Here is a 19,963-nt window from a genome sequence, read left to right as displayed (position 1 = left end):
TACAAAAAGCTCCAGGTTTTATGGTTATGCTTGACATGTTGCTGAGATATAAAACAAACATAGGAATTAAGGAAGTGTGACTAATAAACAGCAACAACGGAGGCTGATGCGGAAGGAAACCGAACACCCACTCTGCCATGACATCAAGATGTAACAGAAACAGAAAAACCTGTTTTCTCATCACCACTACCTCTAGAAAACTAAAATGTATGTCACTAAATTAGAGACAAAAAAAGTCAAAATAAAAGTCTTGTTTATTTCAACATCTGACAGAGTTCTCAAAATCTGAATTTTAAAAATAAAACAAACAATAAAACCCCCATAAAAATGTGAATTGAAATAATTTCCTAATATGAGACAGGAGGCTTAATCCATGCTTGAATGTATCTAAATGTGATACAGTGTAACAGTGTTTGCCAGTGACAGGCCAGCGTTTTTTCTCTGTACAGTATTTTAGTGCCCGTTTCAGTGGCAAGAAATTTAGCTATAAATACTATTTCATAAGGCTATATGGCCACAGTAAATATATAACCCGAGAAGTAATCAATACTGATCTAGGTTCAAAGTGAATTAATTTACTTGAGCTGTCGACTTGGACTCATGGTGCAATGCCTCCTGATCATTTTTCATTCCAGTAAAATCATAAATTCTGGCGCGAAAGCACGACTGATCAATACCACATTAATATGTTTTAAGTGTAGTAGATAGCCGGAGCGGGATTTGGATCGTACACCCGATGGCTTCTGTTCCATGTTGTGAGGTCAGAGGTCAGTCAAAAAGTGCAGTTAACAGAGTTTCTTAAAAATCCAATGTCAAATGTGTGTAATTAGTTTACACACATTTGTTTCTGCAGTGCTCTATAAGTGCCTGATGTATTTCTTCTATTCCCTAGACATGTATTTGAAACCGACGCTTCCTTGACTTTCCAGTTCTGATACGAGCTTCCTCCTGAACATGTTTTAGGTAACTTTTTTGTTTGCTGGATTGATTTTCAGTGCAGTAAATGCTGTTTTTCCATGGTTTTTGTCTAATAAATAATGCTGAAAGTATGTGACAAATACATTATCAAAGCTACATTCATTGATTGCCCTAGGCATAAAATAGTCAAATTCACCAGGTACTGGCCTGTTGATAATCCTTTATATAGCAAAAATGCCTTAAAGCCTTAAAAACATTTTCTTTTCTTCTGAACATGTTGATATTTAACTAGTGCTGGCTTTACAATCACCTCCACTTTTTGAACGGAAAGAATTTGAACTACACACAGTCCTAAAAACAAAGCTGCTGCTAGTCTTATTAGTCTTAGATTACAGATTAGTTATCAGTACATAGGGATAGTGGTTGATCTTGCTTTCATATACCATAGAATGCTACTTTTGTTCATTAGTTTTACACTTTAAATGTCAAGGTTCACCAGACACAAGCTCTAGCCAAAACAATTCACTGTTGTTCATTTTCAGTAATTGTATTTAATGGGGTAGTCTCCTGAGATCTTTTTCTCCAACACGAGAATGCGAAATACAACTCAACTAGACTAGACTAAGTAGTTGACAAATCATCTACTAATGATAATTAATCACAGTTCATACCCATGAAATAAATACCCTAGGATCTGTGTAGTGCATATCTGTAGCTGTAAATCTGAGGGGGGTGTGTGTGTGTGTGTGTGTGTGTGTGTTGGGGGGGGGGTACCTTTGGGTTTTGGAGAGGCCCAGGTAATGATGCGCCGCACAAGACAGCAGTTGAGCAGGACTTTCTTGGAGAAGCCGTGGTCTTTACGGAGGTGCTGCAGATCCTCCCTCCACTGGGTCCTCTTGGTTGGTGTAAACATGGCTCCAAGTTCACTATTGTGAAATATAGTGAGCCATTATTTCCAAGGACTCTAAATAAATTCTATGCAGAAATGGGCCTAATTATTTGGGGCTGTAAGACTGCAGTAAATATGATTGTATAGTGTAACACAGCCGTGATTATTATTAGCCTCATAATTCAAATGATGACCTCTTAACTGCCTCTGGGAAACAAACATAAATAGCTGCAGCCACTGCAGTACGCTCAACAAACTGTCAGAAGTTAAAGCAATACACTTGAGTACATATGCAAATTTGGAATGTTTTTTTTTTTGCCCCGAGTTATGCATGGCCATAATGAAATGCAAGACATTTCAACTTGCCCTTTTGGAACTAGGAAATGCTTTTCTAATGTCTCCTGAGTTGTTGTTTAAAGAAGGACTAGGGATGGTGAAAGCAAATGCACCGAGCAGATTGTCTCACAGCAAACCAGCCTGCAATGATCCATTGCTTACAATAAGCCTCACACTAATAGATTTTCAAATTCAAAACCAGAAAACATCCCAATTGTCTCCACATAATCATCCCGGAGTAAAACAAACAACATTTTATGACTATAATAAATAAAACATGACCGAGCGATACCCTACCTCACTCAGTACTAAGGTTACAATCCCCTTGAAGGTCCCATTTCAAGAGCATAAGTTTCAAACATCAACACATCAACACATCACAGATCATTCAGCTGCTCTGACTGAAGGGACTTGTAGTTTGCTCTACGAATCACAATTTTATATCCTTCATTGCACAAAAAATTGGGGTCCAATGTGAAGGCTAACTGCTATCAAATGTCCCTCTGGCCATCAGCTTACCTTGCAGGCTAAAACACGGTGTGCACGCTCTCTCTGCTTCCTCAGTCTGCAAGTGATCCTCAGGTTTCACACAAGCACTTTCCCTTTCCTAAGCTGATCAACAGAGTGTGAAAGGGGGTGGGAGGAGGAGGAGGAGGAAGAGGAGAGCGAGGACCGCTCTGTGAGGCAGAGACAGTGAATTAGTGAGAGAGAGAGAGAGAGAGAGAGAGAGAGAGAATAGCTGGGAGACACTGTGGCTTCTGTTTCAAGTTAAAGGACCATACATGTGTTTAACTCCAGTAGCAGAGGAAGCAGACTGTCAAAGAAGCTGGTGGCTCTGTCGTCACACAGGCGCCCTTTGATCATCCTCCTTGAGCCACATAAAAACAAACACACACACACACACACACACACACACACACACACACACACAAGATCCATGTCACAATATGACAAGAAAAATCTATAGTTTCAATTCACTATCACCAGCATCTTTAAACAGTTGTAAAACAACTCTGGAAGAATAGGGCAAACCTCAGTGTTTTGTCAGTACTGACCAAACATGTGTCTGTAGCACAGTACTCAAAACTGTTGAGCACCAAAAGCTGGCACTGAATGTCTAGTCAGATTAACAGTTCTCCATTCTTTGAGCAGACAGTTGTTGATTTCGATCAACATGTTGTCAGTTCTGGACTATTTTAAGTTCCTGTATGCTGGGGAACTTTAATTTATTTTTGCTGAATGACTAAAAAAATTTACATGATTGCAATGGTGTAAGGCTATACCTAAGCACAGCAACATGTTGGGTGAAATGCTAACTTCAGCATGCTGACATGATCCCAATGGCAATACCAACATGCTGATGTTTACAAGGTAACGTCCACCTTCTTCTTCTTCTTCTTCTTAGTGTGTATCTTATTATTGGTGGTTCCAAGATGGCAGCAGGAAAACCAGTGGTTGACAAATCCAAACAGATTTATCAAAAGTTCAAGGGCTGTATCGGCAAGCATTCACTCTGCTGGGAGTGACACACAAGTGTGAGCCAGAAATCTCCGCTCTCCACAGGCTTTGTCCTCTAGCTGAACTTGCTCTCTGATCTCTGTGTGTGCCAACTTGTTTTTATAATTTTAATTAACAAGACAGTCATTAACGTCAGATACTTATAATGTTAATAATAATAATAATAATAATAATAATAATAATAATAATAATAAGTGATGGGGCACACGTGTTTAACTGAAGGGTAGGCATATCTCGCCCCCTCCCCACCCCTTTAAAAACTCTGTACTTTGGTGTTTGGCTCAAAATGATGCACGCCACAGCACAGCCGTTACCACATACACTTTACTATCCCAAATTTATTACTGCAGTGGTAATGCCTTCCAGAATACGTTTGTTGTGTAATTTCTGCCAGCGCTGCTCACTGCAATCCTTTTATTTATGTTACGACATAGAGTAAAGTATCATAAATTCATGTACATCATGTGTAAATGATGGTCAACGGCCAAATGGGCTTACGCTTACATTTAAATCCACATTATATTAATTACTGCGCGGTGATAGATGGTTATGCTTGAGGGGAGACAGCAATGCTAAATCTAAAAGCTTCCCCTGAGATGAGCAAGGCATATTCTGTACCTGAGAAAACAAAGGGGGGGGGGGGGGGGGGCACTTGGAGAGAGTGCTGGGAATAGAGCCATCAGTTCCCAGCAGGGCCAAGACACATGCATGATTGAAACGAGCGAACAGATTGGTTGCAGTGTTATGGTATGATATGCATTCGGTGAGCACACATCCTGAGGGGGAGGCCTTGAAAGCTTTGTCCCCAATTAATCAATATATTGAATTATTCATATTCAAGAAGCCGTCGCTGCTTATTGATATTCAAGGACACCTTAGTCAAGTATTAGTTAACTCCAAGACCCAGTACAGTTGACTTCTGAGAGTCATGACCAGGTTTGAACGATACCTACAAAACAGTCTCTTAAACCTGCTATAATCAATTATTGTCATTCCTGTATGTGAAATCGTTGCTTGTAGTGGCAAAAACACCCGAGTTATTACCCAACCCTGCAGTTCCCAGCATTTCAGCTCATTATTTGATATTACAGCCTGCGACTCTACCCTCACCGCTCTCATTAGTGTCATTTCCAGACAGAATCGGCAGCTTTTTTCAGCATTCACTTTAAATGTCAATATAGCCACAGCGCAGCACAGCAGCTGTCATTAACCTGTATATTTGTTTCATTTTGTCAGACAATGAAATGGTTATAAAATAATGATTTTTTTTCTGCAGCGCAACAGCTCGTTAATGACATCTGGTTATGGTAGTATTTATGAGCCGTGACCAAATTTCAAACTACTTCTTATGTAGAAAAAACATGTACAAGAGAAAATCTATATTGTGAATTCAGCGGCATTAAGTTTGTGCAATGACGGAGAGTGAACAGAGGTTCAAAGACCTTCTCCCTCCTTCCCTCTCTTTTACATGTCATGTTTAAGTTTTTGTCGCACTTTAATGTTATATACTTTACTCAAGCATGTTGCAGCTACACAGTCTACGGTTACACACACACACACACACACACACACAACTCATATCACAGTGAACAGAAAACAAATCTGAATGTAGTTTGGGAATGAGTGGATTACTCTTGCTGTCCAATCATTCTCAGTTACGATTATCTGCCCTGCTCAAATCAATCCATGAAAAATGACTGAAATACAATCCACATACATTAGCTGCTGTACGCAGACTTTTAGGTGCTATGTGGTTTGTGTATAAGATATATCACTGAGATTGTGGATCCCTTACACACTCAAATCTTCATTGTTCCTGTAATACAGACGCCTATCGATTATGTCAGAAGCAATTTGCTGTAATGTATTCTGAAATAAATTCAGACATCCAAGTTATGTGGAGTGGATTTAGAGTTGCATTATATTATATGATTAAGTATGTAGAGATTTGGTATTTGGCATGAAGACTCTGACTTTGTCACTCCCTGAAAACATACACCAGCATGAAGGAGATTGGGCAATACTAAATTTCCCTTTCAAAACGGGACAGGATACAGACCATGCTGGGTTGGAAAGGCACCAACTGCCATGTGGCCATCCAAAAACAAAACAATCTCTTCTAATGAAATGTAGCAGTGACAGGCAGATGACCATCAGACCATCAGCAAAAGTGGCCACTGAGTACAGCTGACTGTAACTGCAGTGTAAACCATAGAATAGAAACAATTATGACAAGATTAATTGGTAAAGCAAAGAATATGTGACTACACCAATTATCCTGTGTCATAAAACCAATATACAGAATACTACAGAAAAAAATACTTTGTGAATGGGGTTGCGTGCGACACAGAAGCCGCCATACAACATTACCCTTCATTAGAGAACTGAATGTGCATTGAGGCATGTGAAAACCGCCCCAAAACAGGCAACATCATGTGGGGAAGTACTGTATGTGCAAATCCAATGCAGCCTTCATGCTGCTGAAACATAGGCAGGTCACTATACAGTATGAGCAAATCAATGGCATGAAAATATCTTGAATCACAGTGGCAAAAAAACAACCAAAAGCAAAATATCTTCAGCAATTAAGAAAATAATTTCATACCAGTGCACCCTCTCTACACTGGTAAATGGCAGCAGCATAGAAATCAGCAGCCAGCTTATGCACACAGGCAGACTCACAGGTAACTGATCCCACCAAGCATCTATTCACCGACTGAAGAAAGCCAAGACATCTATGCACAATAGGCTTGTTAGCACAAGCACTTGGCAAAGTAAAGTAGTGATCCCAAAGCATCTCAGTGAGCTTGGAAGTTAACAAATGCAAAAACAAGTGAATATACTGATATTTAGGTGTTGTGATACTGATATTAGTGAACTCATGGAGCCCTTGCACACATAATATTCTCTATTTCGCTAGTAAAGGCATCTATTGATTAAGTCAGAAGCCATTTGCTAATATGCTTTGTGAAATCAATTAAGACCCAACAGTTCTGTCATTGGGTGACAAATGGTTGATACAGTCATTGCTTTGGTTTGAACAGTTATTGTGCATGAAGAAAAAAAAATCATTAAAAATATGCTGCTGAAAACAACTTCCCCTTGCATGTATTATTAAATCATACACATGTAAACTAAGCAACCCTGCTATAGCCTGAAGGCCAAGTCAGAAAAATTCACCTTTTACTGAATAATTGAGAGCATTATCATGTCATTTCCATTTTACCACGGGTCCTTTTAGTTGTGTATGTGTCCCTGGCCATGGTCTCATTTTTTTTTTTTTTTTTTTTAATGCACTTGGGTTTACATCCTCAGCTTGTGCTTTTGCATTAAAATGAAATTGTTTTTCCAGGCAGCAAATAAGTAATCATTAAATAACTGACATTCCAAAACAGCTTTTGCTGTTACATAATTATTTTTACAACTTGGATTTCATTTCTTGTTTGTCCAACACAAGTTTCTTGCCACATCTGACTTAGCTTTAGATGTGTTTCTACTGCTCAAAAGCGTATTAGCGTATCTAACAAAAAATGACGCACAGACCTCTGAAATTTGTAAGTGGTACTAAACTTGAATGATACGAATGACGTTCAATTCAGTCAGAACTGGCACAACTGTGCGTTATGTCCTCTGTCCCTTTAAGGCCAACAGTGACTCTCGCCTTTTCCTCTCAGTGTTGCAGGGAGTTTTAGAAAAGCTATGGGAATATCAACAACCCTGTTTCCTCAGTACAAAATGATGGAAGACATACATTCAAGACAACAGGCTCATTTGAGTCAAGCTCTGCATTTCCATAAAACCTTGCAAGGATAATGCAGTAGCCCATTACAGAAGCCATTATCCATGGCAAAGGAGGTTGCTACACAGCAGCATCACCGACATAACATAAAATCAGCTCTTTTATTTCTTGAATGTTCTCCACCACATTAATAAGTAGAGTTCACTAACTGCCTCTACTACTCAAGTGCAATGTTAATACTTAGAGATGTAGCAGTTGAGTGGAGCTTCCTATGTTAAATCTTTTGGAAAAAAAATATTCATTTTTGTTACAGGTTGTAATGAAATCAGCAGGGGAACCTGCCTGTTTTAATTCCTGTATTTATGATATAAAGGCTAAGATAAGATCAGAGAAGTCGACTGAAGCCAGAAAAAAGCAAAATGTTCCTGATTTTCACTGATCTTGGCCTTTTTTTAGCTTTGTGTGTTTGCCCAAAAGCTGCTTGTTGCATGTGGAGACTGGATACAGGTTCTGAATGTTTTGGGGTGGGTTGGGGGATGCTTGTTGCTTTGTTCATGCCCACATTGCAGACCACTCTCACCTGTCCCTGAACAATGCAACAGGCATATGTTCTGGGGGATGGATGCATGCATCCCTTTTAGTATGATAACAGACAGAGTGGTGGAAGTGTTCAGAGTGAAGATCCAAGATCTAATCTGAATCTTTTCCACAGTCACACAATACTGTCTACCTATTCTTTCAGGTTATCTACTACAAATAATAATCATATCTATCTTGTATATGTATCTCATTATTTTTCATTTTTTCCATTTCAGAATGCCACCAGCATGGAGAGATTGTCTATACACTGTGACTCTACACTCTGTGGACTATGACAAAATTTAGTTTTGTAAATAGAACAACTAGATTTGCAATCTAAATTTTATCCTACGTTTCTTTTTAACAAATAAATGACTATTCATAAAGATATGAATGTTGTTTTATCATTCACAATGTATACTATTATGGGGCTAAATAGGTAGTCAACCCTGCAAAGGAAGCCTGAGTTGTTCTGTATATATGTTCAGACAATGTGAGTACAAATACAGAAATTCTACTCCCCCTTAGGCCCAACACTGCAATATTACATTTTCCCAAAAACTTACTAAAAACATAAAAAATTCTAAAAAATAACTTTAATTTCTGCATCAGAGGCCTCCTACAACAACTTCTGGAAGGTGAAAAAATGTTTTGCTCATTTTTTTCTATGCCTGGGTCTTACAGGGTTAACTAGATTTTCAATATCTACATAGAAGGAAAACCTTTCATTGTATGTATTATATTTCTTCACCAAGGAAGTTATGTTTTCATCCATGTCTGAGTCAATTTGACATTGGCTTTGGTGGAGGTGTGCGCTCTGAGTGCCCTTCAGTTGTTTTTTTCTTTCGCGCTCAAATTTATTTTGCATTATACTGGAACCTGTTCACTTCCAATATAAATGGCCTAGTGCTTATTTGATGTACTAACAGGACTTTCTGCCACATGACATGTGTATGAGGTTGTATGTTGGATGCAACAATTATCCTCTAACTCTGGGGATTCACTATTATAACTTGTTCACTTGAAATGTTTTTCTGTGCTAAATTTACATGGCATTACATTTACTCATTTTCCAGACGCTTTTATCCAAAGCGACTTACAAGTGAGGGCCATCACTACAGCTCTGTCTTTTTGTGTCTGTAATACTCGCCAAAATGGTGTAAATGCATAAATAATGTGCTCCAAAATAAAAGGAAATATTACATTTTAGGATTTCTAAACTTTCAACTTTCAAATGATTGCCTCATCCCAGCCCGCCCATGAAACTTTAAGCACATACACACAATAGCTACAGCCACTGCAGAACCTTGTGAAATATTCTGTCACAGGTTGGAGCATTAAAAAAAGAAAAAAGAAAAAAGAGCACTCATTATTCTCTGTTGCAATAGCATGAAATGAGCTTCTGCTTTCGATGCCATCTTTCCTTCCCAGCTCCAATGTCATGGTGGTCAGAAACCCTGTGGTTCAGTGTTAGCAGGTCAGTTGGTAGTCACAGCAGGGCCAGTCAGAAGACGCATTGAGCTGTTTGCATCTAGGCTATCTGCTTCCCTCCAACACACACACATGCTTACTCTTCCCAATTTCTCACACACCCACCGTGACCTTGTCCTCCAAAGTGGCGGCTAAAATTAGCAGAATGCAAGAGGGGAACCAGCCCTGTCGATTAAATATACTGCAATGCAGTATTTACAGATGTATAGGCTCATCTCAGTAAAGTATATATCAGTAAACCCAGGATCTATTTTCTTACTCATTTTGAAACATGATAGCTCCATAATGGCATTCTTGCAGAAACAGCGGTTGTTCACTTATTTATTTAAGCTAACCTGAAATTGATACAATCACCTCTTGAACCATGGCCGAGTAATCTGATAGGATGGAGAACATACTAGCCACGAGAAAGCTAAGGTCAGTGTCAGATCTACAGAAAAAAAAAAAAGGTGTCTATAACTTCTTTATATAACCTCACACTAAGAGAAGCTTCTTTCCTAGTCTAGTTAAGGAGTCCGGCATCCCCAGAATGCAACTGGTTTATTCAAATTACAAGTATCAGCTTCAGTTGCACAGGCTAATCGAAATGTCACACAAGATAATGAAAAACGGGAATAACAACCACCTAACAATTTTGCTGATACAATTATGTGTCAATCACAGCATTTGTTCATTATCATGCTTCAATTATGCACCAGTATTAATTATTGCATGAATAAGGGTTCAGCACTTTTTAAATGGGTAATTGACAAAGCTCCTGGGAGAAGGCAACTCAGCATAATGAAAATGAATAGTGCGGACAGTCCATCAGTTCACATTTGCCTGGTCCCTCTAAAACTTGCTCCCTCTTCAACTTGTTAAATGGACTGTGGCATTACGGCAATGTAGCATCCAGTTTTAGAGAAGGGAAAAAAAAACTGTAACATGAGGAAAGTATGAGAAATTAAACACCGGCAAACATTTTTGACAATGCACGGTTTCAAACAGCAAGACCTGACACACACAAACACACACACACACACACACACACACACACACACACACACACACACACACACACACACACACACACACATATCTCCCGAGACATGTGTAGGAACCCTTTTTACCACTTCCCTGCCCTCTGTGGGTGTGTGTCGTTTTCTGAGTCAATGTGTTGGAATGGCTCCATAAATTATTCAGCTGCAGCGCCTGCTATCTGAAGATAACAGTGGCTCTTTATCGGTCAGCGTGTACAGAGACACTGCACTGGTGACTATACAAGCACCTAGAGGGATTTGGGGCACCTTCTGTGTAAGGATGCGTGTCATGGTGGCAGTGAAGCATACAGAAGTATATAGCCTATCCGCAGGTCTATGTTGTAAGGTCATTTTCATTTTCCCTGGGGATACTCTCATTTTCAGCTCATCAAACAAAGGGCAATTTTTCTGCCAGTGCATAACTAATGTAGAGTAAAGATCAGGAAAGTTACATGCCATCTCTTCTTTACTTGCTCGACGTATTTAGGACAGAGGAAAAAAATAAACCACTGACAAGCAATCCTACATACACATCTGCCAACTTCATAATGGCCATTATAAAATATAAGCCATGCATTTTGTTATTTTATGTCAATTCAAGTATATTTATATCACTTACAACAATCAAATTACTATACTGTGCTTTTTGCCTCAGACTCAGCTGATCCAATATAATTCCTCTATCTGCACTAAACTATGTAATATAAATATCTTCTAATCCAAAGGAAAGCAGAATCAATTTTTAAAAGACATCCTAAAAATTCATAGTTTCCACCTTATAAATTGTGACAACTTTCTGTTTTTTAGTCTTCTATAATAATAAATTAAATATCTTTGGGATTTGAACTGCTGGTTAAAATAAAGAAGCAATTTAAATATGTCAACCGTGGAAATTTGCAATAAGCATGCGTCACTCGTTTTCTGACAAGTTATAGATCAAACAATTAATCAAGAAAATAATCGGCTGATTATTCAGTAATGATATTAATTGTTTGGTGCAGTTACATATCATTCTAACCTGGTCTGTGTGTATTCCCAGGTACAGTATGTCAGTCAGTTAACATCATTTTCTTCAATGTATGACCATATTAGACTAGAGCACAATGGATACGCACACACTGATGTTGACTTACAAGACAAATAAGATTATAACAGGTAAAAGTGTGTACTGACACACTGTTTTATGTCAGCTCAAATAAAAGAGGCAGGTTAATTACACTATAAAGAGTGCAAGAGTACACTGAATGAGAAGTGTGTGAAAAGCTTATATTTCCCCACTGAGACACCATTGCCTCTGTACAACCACTTGGTGTCAGCCTTGCATACTGCATAGATGCCACAACTACCATACAGTTGACATATTCTTTCCATGACTTTCAAGGTTGAATGTCAGTTGACATAACACTCACAAAAATGTACGGATAATTACTTAAGCCACTGCAGATATGCTTATTGATAGTCATTGTTATTCTATGCAAACAGCTACTATTCCTCCTATCTATTTTCAGGTCTAGCCTAATTAGCGAGATGGACTCAGGCTGGCATTTGGCTCATGTCTGTGTGCTTTGCATTTCATAATCTCCCGTTGGAATAATAGATATGTTTAGTATTGTGTTGTTGTGGAGTCTATATTAGTTGCTGGCAGTACCCTGTAGGACTCGGACTTTTGGAGGGACTAAAGCCCAGAATAGGCTTTTGAGCCCACCCACTGGGACTCAAAGAAAGACAGACGGACCCTCCAGTTGGCCACTCATGCCAGGCCTGCCTCCACATATGGCCTGTATGATGTTCAGCTCTGACACCATTTCATCTTGGAGTCCTTGGAAAGACTCACCCTACTGGACGTACGGCTGCGTCTTTAATGTTGTTTTATCATTTGTTTTAGTTTAGATCTTGAAAGGCATCTCACAGTGGATAGTAATGTTGGGGGAGTGAGGATGTGACGAAGTTCACAAGCTGGAAATTAACTCAAAAGCACAGTAATACACTGCTTGTGCTTACTTGTAGAATCACAATTCAGGCAGGTACGGTGATAAATCCTAATGATTACTAATTAGGGCAGGTAAGCTTTAAAGCCCCAGGATATCTCACCTCAAAGAAACAAAGCACAAAAAGATGACAGGTAATATATATATATAATGTGTGTTTTTTTTTTTCTTTTAGACCACCTGTGTGCTTCCTGTCTACCTATCAATAGAAAGCCAGTCATTGGTCAAACCAGGATTACCCACACCATCAGCTTGCCTGCTCCTCTCCAACAGATTTTGTTTGCTTTGGATTGAGCCTTTGTTTTTTTTCTCAAGATACTGGGTGGGGAGCATCTGCTTGCATGAACCATCTGCCTTGGGAGTCAGGCCAGAGAAGAATGAGGGAAGGAGAAGTGGAAAGAAAAGAGTGCAAGGTGAGGATAGAAGTGACAGAATGGGGGAGGTGGAGTAAGTCAATGATGGATAAACAGAGGGTGACTGATTGGGAGGTAAAAGCGAGTGGGACACTGGTGGGAGGAGGGTCAGAGAGCCAGCGCTGTGGCAGTAACTGTGGGGACAGAGGAACATAAGGTGCTTGTTTATGACTGCTGACGGCTAAAAGAAGCGGACCGTCTTTCATGTTTATATTTCCACCCGCAGGCTTGTTTATGCCACAGTTTCACTCCATTTGACTTCCTTGGATAGAGTGCCAAGCAGCCGATGCCAACTGGGTGGCAATGCTTGGCCCCAGCTTACAAACATGTCTTTCTTTCTTTGTGCCAAGGTCAAATTGAGGATAAACTGCATTCCCTAGGAAAAAAAAAAAAAAACTTTGGTCATCTGGCATTCCATACCTTTCTATGCAGAATTTAAAGTGCTTTTTCAAAAAAGTCCTCCATAAAGCACTTTATAGTACAACAGAGACGTCTTTCTGGGACCCATCTTGATCCTAATGAGTCCATTTAATGTCACAGCAGTTGGTATGCCATTAAGACCATATGATGCACTACATCTGGCTCTTTAGTGAGCAAACTGTTCAATTGTGAATATATTTATAGAGGGAACATAAAACTAAGAAAACAGATTTAAAAAAATATCAGTGATCCTCATTGATTTCCTGACTGCAAACCTTTGAAAGATTTCTCTTCATCAATTGTAAGTAAAGCCACACATTTACTTTTGTAATTAAAGAAACAAGGCCTGAACATGTTGTCAAAAGGAGCGCTAAAAGTGTAAGTCCTTAAAAATGATACGTGGTCCAATTCTGAATCTCCTTAATTTGCCTTTAAATACATTTATTAAATAAGCTTTCCTTCATACCTTGAAATCATCAGGCACTCTGTTATTTGGTCTAGCAACCAATCAAACGGCCAAAAAAACTCAGAGAGGTGATCCTGAGTTGCACACTGTCAAAACTTTCCTCTGTAAAGCTAAAACACACTGTTCTACTGTCTGACAGATTTGGAGCAGTTTCTTCAATCTCTACCTTTGCTTCACAGTGATCTCAGGACCCCTGGCTGACAGATGCTGAGAAAACACACACACAAATACTCTCACACTGCATGTGGTCAGTTCATAAAGGCTCAAAGCTGACATCTAAGAATAGACAAAGTACACTATGGTCACTTCCTTGCCTGTACCAGACTAGTACAAGTCCTTTTGCACAAGTTCTGCACTTTCTTAACTGACACATACCACACGCAAATAACCATCTGTGTTTTTCCAGACAACTATATATATATATATATATATTCTAGAAGTTATGATTAACTATACTTTGTATCCCATTTTCAAATGGTCAGTCAAATCTGGCAGAATCACAAATCAACAACTGTCACTATCATGATCAAATTCTGTATACTCCATGCTGAGATTTGAATGTCTTAGTGGTAGCATTAAAAAATGCTGTAAATGGGTTGTTGTAATTGGTTGCATCAAAGCCAAAGTACACAACTCACTGGCTCAAACATTAAAATCCTGACTCAGTACTGAGTCAGTCCTAAATATTGATTATTTCAGAAATGCCTTTGTTCTCAGTGTAATTTGTAAAGTCATGCATATGCAGATTTGAATTGAGACTGACCTTTTAGACCTTTAACTCACCACCGTGTGCCTGCAGTTGTCCCCACTGGTGTACTTATATTACATACACTCACCAAGAACTTTATTAGGAACACCATAGTTTTCTCTCAAACCAGCCTCAGTTCTTCGTGGCATGTTGGATGTTGGAAATTTTTCTTTGAGATTATGCTTCATGTTGACATCACATCATTTCTGCAGATTTGTCAGCTGCACATTCATTCTGCCAATCTCCTGTTATACGACATCCTGAAGATGTTCTACTGGTTCCAGAACTGTTACTGGTGAGGCCACTGAAGTTCACTGAAAACATTGTCATGTTCATGAAACCAGTTTGCATTCTGAGACGCTTTTCTGCTCACCACAGTTGGAAAGAGTGGTTAGCTGAGTTACCATAGCTGTTCTGCCAGTTTCAACCAGTCTGTCCATTCTCCTCTGACCTGTCTTCAAGGCGTTTCCATCTGCAGTACTGCTGCTCACTGGATGGTTTTTGGTTTTTTGCACCATTCAGAGTAAAAACTCTGGAGACTGTCGTGCCTGAAAATCCCAGGAGATGAGCAGTTTCACAACAGAAATACAAAAACCAGCCTATCTGGCACTAACAATCACGCCACGGTCAAAGTCACTTATATCACATTTTTTCCCCCATTCTGATGTCTGATGTGAACATTAACTGAAGCTCCTGACCTTTATCTGCATGATTTTATGCATTGCACTGCTGCCACATGATTGGTTGATTGCATAATTGAAGGAATAAGCAGGTATACAGGCGTTCCTAATAAAGTGCTCTGTCAGTGTATATCTTAGACTCTTGATTGACATTTATCTGCAAATTTTTAGGTTTATAAATTAATTCTGTTGGAAAATATTATTCATTTAGCAGGCTAAATATAAGCCCAAGCAATTAAATCCAAATCAGACTAAATGAAGCATTGATTCAACAGCTATGCAGTAATGCCTCACAGTAACAATTTTATTCTTTGTTTTATTACATAATTCTGTTAAGCACTGTTCAAGGCCTTGGATATACACTTTGAATCATAATTAGTTATGATAATTACTATTGACACAAAGGAGAAGTGAACATTCATCACCCAAAAAAGCCCATGATGGACACTGCTTGTTCTCAACTATTGAAGTGCAAAGGACGGAGCTAGCCGTGGTGCTGAAAGTAGCTCAATCGGAAGAATAACCCTTATGGGGCTGCGTTTCATGTATTGTCTATCTGAAACTCAGGGATACAGCAGTAAAGGAGGAAATGTCTAGGGGAGCCGTTGGCAGGCACCGACAGAAGTTGCAATGGTGAGCTGAGAGAGCTTCAAGGTACTGATGCAAAGAATCACTGCACCAAGGACGCAGCTCTTGGGAGCATCAACTCATGGCTGGGTGGCTGTAGCATTTTTGTGGGCGATCATTATATTTTAAGATTTCCCTGGGGAGGAACCATGATGTGGTTGCCCACTGGTAACAAAGTGGTGGGGGCTTTAGAGAGTGAGGGGAGAGAAAATGATGAAGAGCTGAGAAAAAGAAGCATATAGAGAAGAAAAATGAAACAACACGACTGACAGCATTTGTTTCTCTCTACAAGATTACTGAGTGAATACTGAGCAATGCAAATTCGAGACAATTGTTGTACACGTCTCTAATCCCCTAGACTGACCCTCTGTTGGCTTGTATAACTGTCCCATTTATAATGAGACACTTAGTCAAGAGAGCATGTTACAGCAGGCAAGGGAGACAGTGAGCAACTTGCTGCTAGGGGGCCAACTAGCAAAATCCCAAACTTTTCAGGTACAAATCCAAGTTAACAGACATCCATGTTTGTTGAGAAAAACATTTTTTGCGAAGAGAACAGCAATCAATATCGTTCAATAACAACGCCTAGGTGTTTACAATCTAATACTGCGGTATCCTGTAACTAAGAAATGAAAAATGTCTTCACCATAACTGACTTATTCTGGTCCTCTGTGTCCACATCCATTATGTATTCTTCCAGTCCCTTTAGAAGCATTTGTCAAAATGTGCACGTCCCCAGTAGCTGGCATGAGTTTTACCAATCAATAGCAGTTATTTTAGCAGTTGATTACAATATTGTTTCCCATTCTTCATGCCGTGGGTAAGGGCTATAAATGGGAAATCAAAATTCCTGAGACAACTGAATAAAACATTTGCTGAAGGAGAGTCAAGTTCGAGAGGAAGAACTCTCAACAGCTCAAATCTGTTTAAAATCTTGAGGGTATGACTCATGGAATAATTAGAAGTCAATTAGGTGTGCAAACAAACATTAACCTGAGCCAGGAATGATGAGCAGTTAACTGCTCTTCTGGCAGAAGAGAGAGGCAGCTAACAGCCTGAGGGGAAACCTATGGACTATAACTGAGTGATCATTATTCTGAATGCTGGCCAAGTACTGTGGAGGGGGGGCCCAGGAGAGGATTTGAGCTACTGAATCCATTATAATCTTTTTTTTGTTGTTTCACTGATTGCCATTTAGTCAAATTCTTCTATCACAAGGGGGTTCAAAAGTTTTGTGTACACACAGTGTAGGCTACTGGTGCAGGTAAAGATAAAAAAAGACCATCTTTAATGCAAGAGGGATTGCTACACCTTACCTACCTAAACAAAAGTTTACTGCACTGTAGGTGAAATTATTCAGCAGAAACGATAATAATGAATAACAGAAATTGCTGCTGCTCAGATGAATTTCTGAAATTTTTCAACAAAGCCTTTCAAAAAAACAACCAAACCAACCGTATTTTCCTTTCAAGGGAAGGCAAAAGTCAAGACATCGCTCTACATTCACAGTTAATGCTGCAGAAGCATGCAGGCTCAACTTTGGCATGAGAACAAAATTACGGCAAACTCCATTTCAAGTATATCAATTTAATGTTGCCTTTCAACAAATGTTCACTATGAAAACTACATGCCTACTATAAAATTTCAACTTTTTCAATTGAATTAAATTGCTCGTTATCGCAATCGACAGTCTATTTTGCTGCAACGTGAATGTAAAGAAACAGTTTGAAATTAGCTAATGTTAGCCGTAACACTTCGAAAGTTTGAGGTTTAATCAAAATGGCGTGTTTGTTGTTGCACAAATTACAAGCCGAATTAATGAGTGGTCCAATAATCACACACATTTTAAGTTATACTATACCAGGTATATACTTTTGAGAGATAAGCAAGGCAATATTAAATTGTATTCCCTATGCACGGAGTTTTCCGCCGTTTTATCCAATGCAACAGAACACTGACCCATAAATCACCAAATTAGCGGTGAACGCGTCAAAACATGCGACCACTGTCCTACCAGGTGAAGAAACAGCAGCATCCACCCGGGCAGAAATGGTCTCCACTCTCTTTGCATCCATTGTTCCCTCCGAAGATGGACTTTTTTTGTCGAAAGAACCTCGTTTCAGTCACGGGGGCTCGTCAGCAGTGACTTGTAAACGGCTGGTACTAGTTGCTGCTCATTCAACTCCCAAGTTTCGCAGTGAGAGGCAACGCTGGAATGCTGCTCGTGCACCCGCGCTCCTGGGCGTGAACGAGCATCAGTGGATGAGTGTTGGGGGTGATGGTGTGGCTGTGTGGGAAATGCCATTGGTTGTTTGTTTCAACCAGAAATCAACTGAGAACAATAAAGATCAATTCATCTAAAACAAACAAACAAACAAACAAAACAAAAAACATCAGCAGATTCAATAATGAAAAATAATTAGTCTTGAAATGTCTTGAATTTAGTAATAAAATTATATTTATTTATTCATTTTGCTTTATGATTTTCTAGGGTTAATAAGAACCATTTTGATATTCAGTGTATGTGAAGATCTTTGACTAGGGCTGTTTTCCATGATTTGGGCAAGCCCCGCTGTGTGACCGTCTTGGATTATCACTATATTCTACACAACAAGCACATACAGGAGCTAGGCTTGGGCTAAACCACTTCATTTTAGTTAAGTGAAATGTTAAAGCTACTGCATACACTGTCTTGAAATTTTTTCTGCCGGTTTGGAGTTTGCAAGAGCCCTGACTATAACCTCATCTAACTGCTTTGGGATGACTTGGAGCCAGGCCTCATCACCCAGTATCATCGCCTGACCTCATGTGGCTTAATGGAAACAACGCCCTGCAGCCAGATTCCAAAAACCTGCAGAAATCCTCCCCAGAAAAGTGGAGGAGACATTAATCCCCGTAGTTCAATAATAGAATATTACATAACGTTCTGGTGTCCACATACCAGATGGTCAAATCATTGACCCTCAGTATCTCAGAACTGCACGCTGCACATACAGTTCCAATGATAATTTAGCATTTCCATCCACTGGCATAAGAGGAATCTATGGCATCTCTTTGACAATGTGATTTTTTCTTGCCACGTCATAGGCTATATTAAAGTAGTAGTGGTTCCCAAAGCGTGTGGTTCAGGGATCACCAGGGGTCTTTAACAGTGTTTTCATCATAAATCTCTCCACTTTCCAAACTCGCCACAAACAGTTTAGACAGTTACATAATTCTGGGCAAAAGGCAAAAGGCAAAAGACCTCAAGATGCTGCTTGATAAAATGGGAGTCTGCAGACAAATACACACATACACTTGAGAAATCATGCATTTCAATGCACAGTATTCGCTCTCCCTCCGTTTTTTCTCTTCTAAACACAGCACAGCATAAATTGCATATCAGTTGTTGGACAGAACAGTATGTCTTTAAATAGAGCAGTAAGAATTAAATGGAGACTTTCCACACAAACAGAAGCTGCACAATGAAACAAGACCGATACAGACAACAATAATGCCCATGATAAAAAGATAAACCCAAAATAAATCAGTCTGCCTCTTAGCAAGTCGAGACCTGTCAGCTTTTTTGAAGATTAGAACATTTTTAACAACAGAGGACATTTGTTTCGTGGCAGCAAAGACAGAGAGAGAGAATTTGCAAAGGATTCTTTAACTGTCTCCCAAGAATACCACAGAGGATAGAGTTTTCCTTTACATTATAAGACACACTCTCAGCTGAGTTAAAACAAAATCGACAGCTTGAGACAAATCATAAAACAGGAGGCCATTTACTCAGCAGGTATTAAAGAAAACTGCTGACACTTCTCAAAAACAGGAGCTTCACTAATTAAATGATTCTGATGAGTGCAGCTTCTATGAACCATGGTATTTTTAGAAATTTATTTCTGGAATATACATGACACATATGCAGCTGATGAAATGAGGAAAGTGGTGCTCACATGTTCCCCATACCTGACATGGACTTCAGCAGATTTGTGAAAATAAAAGGGAATCCAGGAGATGTATGGATGGATGTGTGGAGAGCGGCTATACAAAAGGTTTTTGAGGTTTTGCTGTCAAGATGCGTTTGTGGATCGTCAGAAATCTCACTTTTGCATACAAAAAGTAACAAAATAACCTCTTTAGCACAAGC

General features: G+C 39.3%; 1 protein-coding gene across 3 annotated transcripts in view; it reads right to left on the bottom strand.

The window, feature by feature from the left end:
- kcnip4a (potassium voltage-gated channel interacting protein 4a) overlaps positions 1 to 18,025 on the bottom strand; it is a 129,361-nt gene extending 111,336 nt beyond the window's left edge. The window contains exons 1-3 of one of the 3 annotated variants that reach the window (XM_056369386.1): positions 2,926 to 3,011; positions 2,663 to 2,820; positions 1,693 to 1,844 (exon numbers count right to left, since the gene is read on the bottom strand). In XM_056369386.1, the coding sequence (XP_056225361.1) occupies positions 1,693 to 1,831 (139 nt within the window). In that variant the 5' untranslated portion in view covers positions 1,832 to 1,844; positions 2,663 to 2,820; positions 2,926 to 3,011. Of the gene's footprint in view, positions 1 to 1,692; positions 1,845 to 2,662; positions 2,821 to 2,925; positions 3,012 to 17,845 lie in introns of those variants that run through there. The other 2 variants (XM_056369385.1, XM_056369389.1) reach the window with 2 other exon arrangements.
- Positions 18,026 to 19,963: the final 1,938 nt, after the last annotated feature.

The sequence above is a fragment of the Seriola aureovittata genome, chromosome 23 (assembly GCF_021018895.1).
Source record: "Seriola aureovittata isolate HTS-2021-v1 ecotype China chromosome 23, ASM2101889v1, whole genome shotgun sequence".
NCBI classification, from domain to species: domain Eukaryota; kingdom Metazoa; phylum Chordata; class Actinopteri; order Carangiformes; family Carangidae; genus Seriola; species Seriola aureovittata.
The sequence above is the reverse complement of the archived record's forward strand: the minus strand, read 5'-3'. Positions and strand labels throughout refer to the sequence as shown.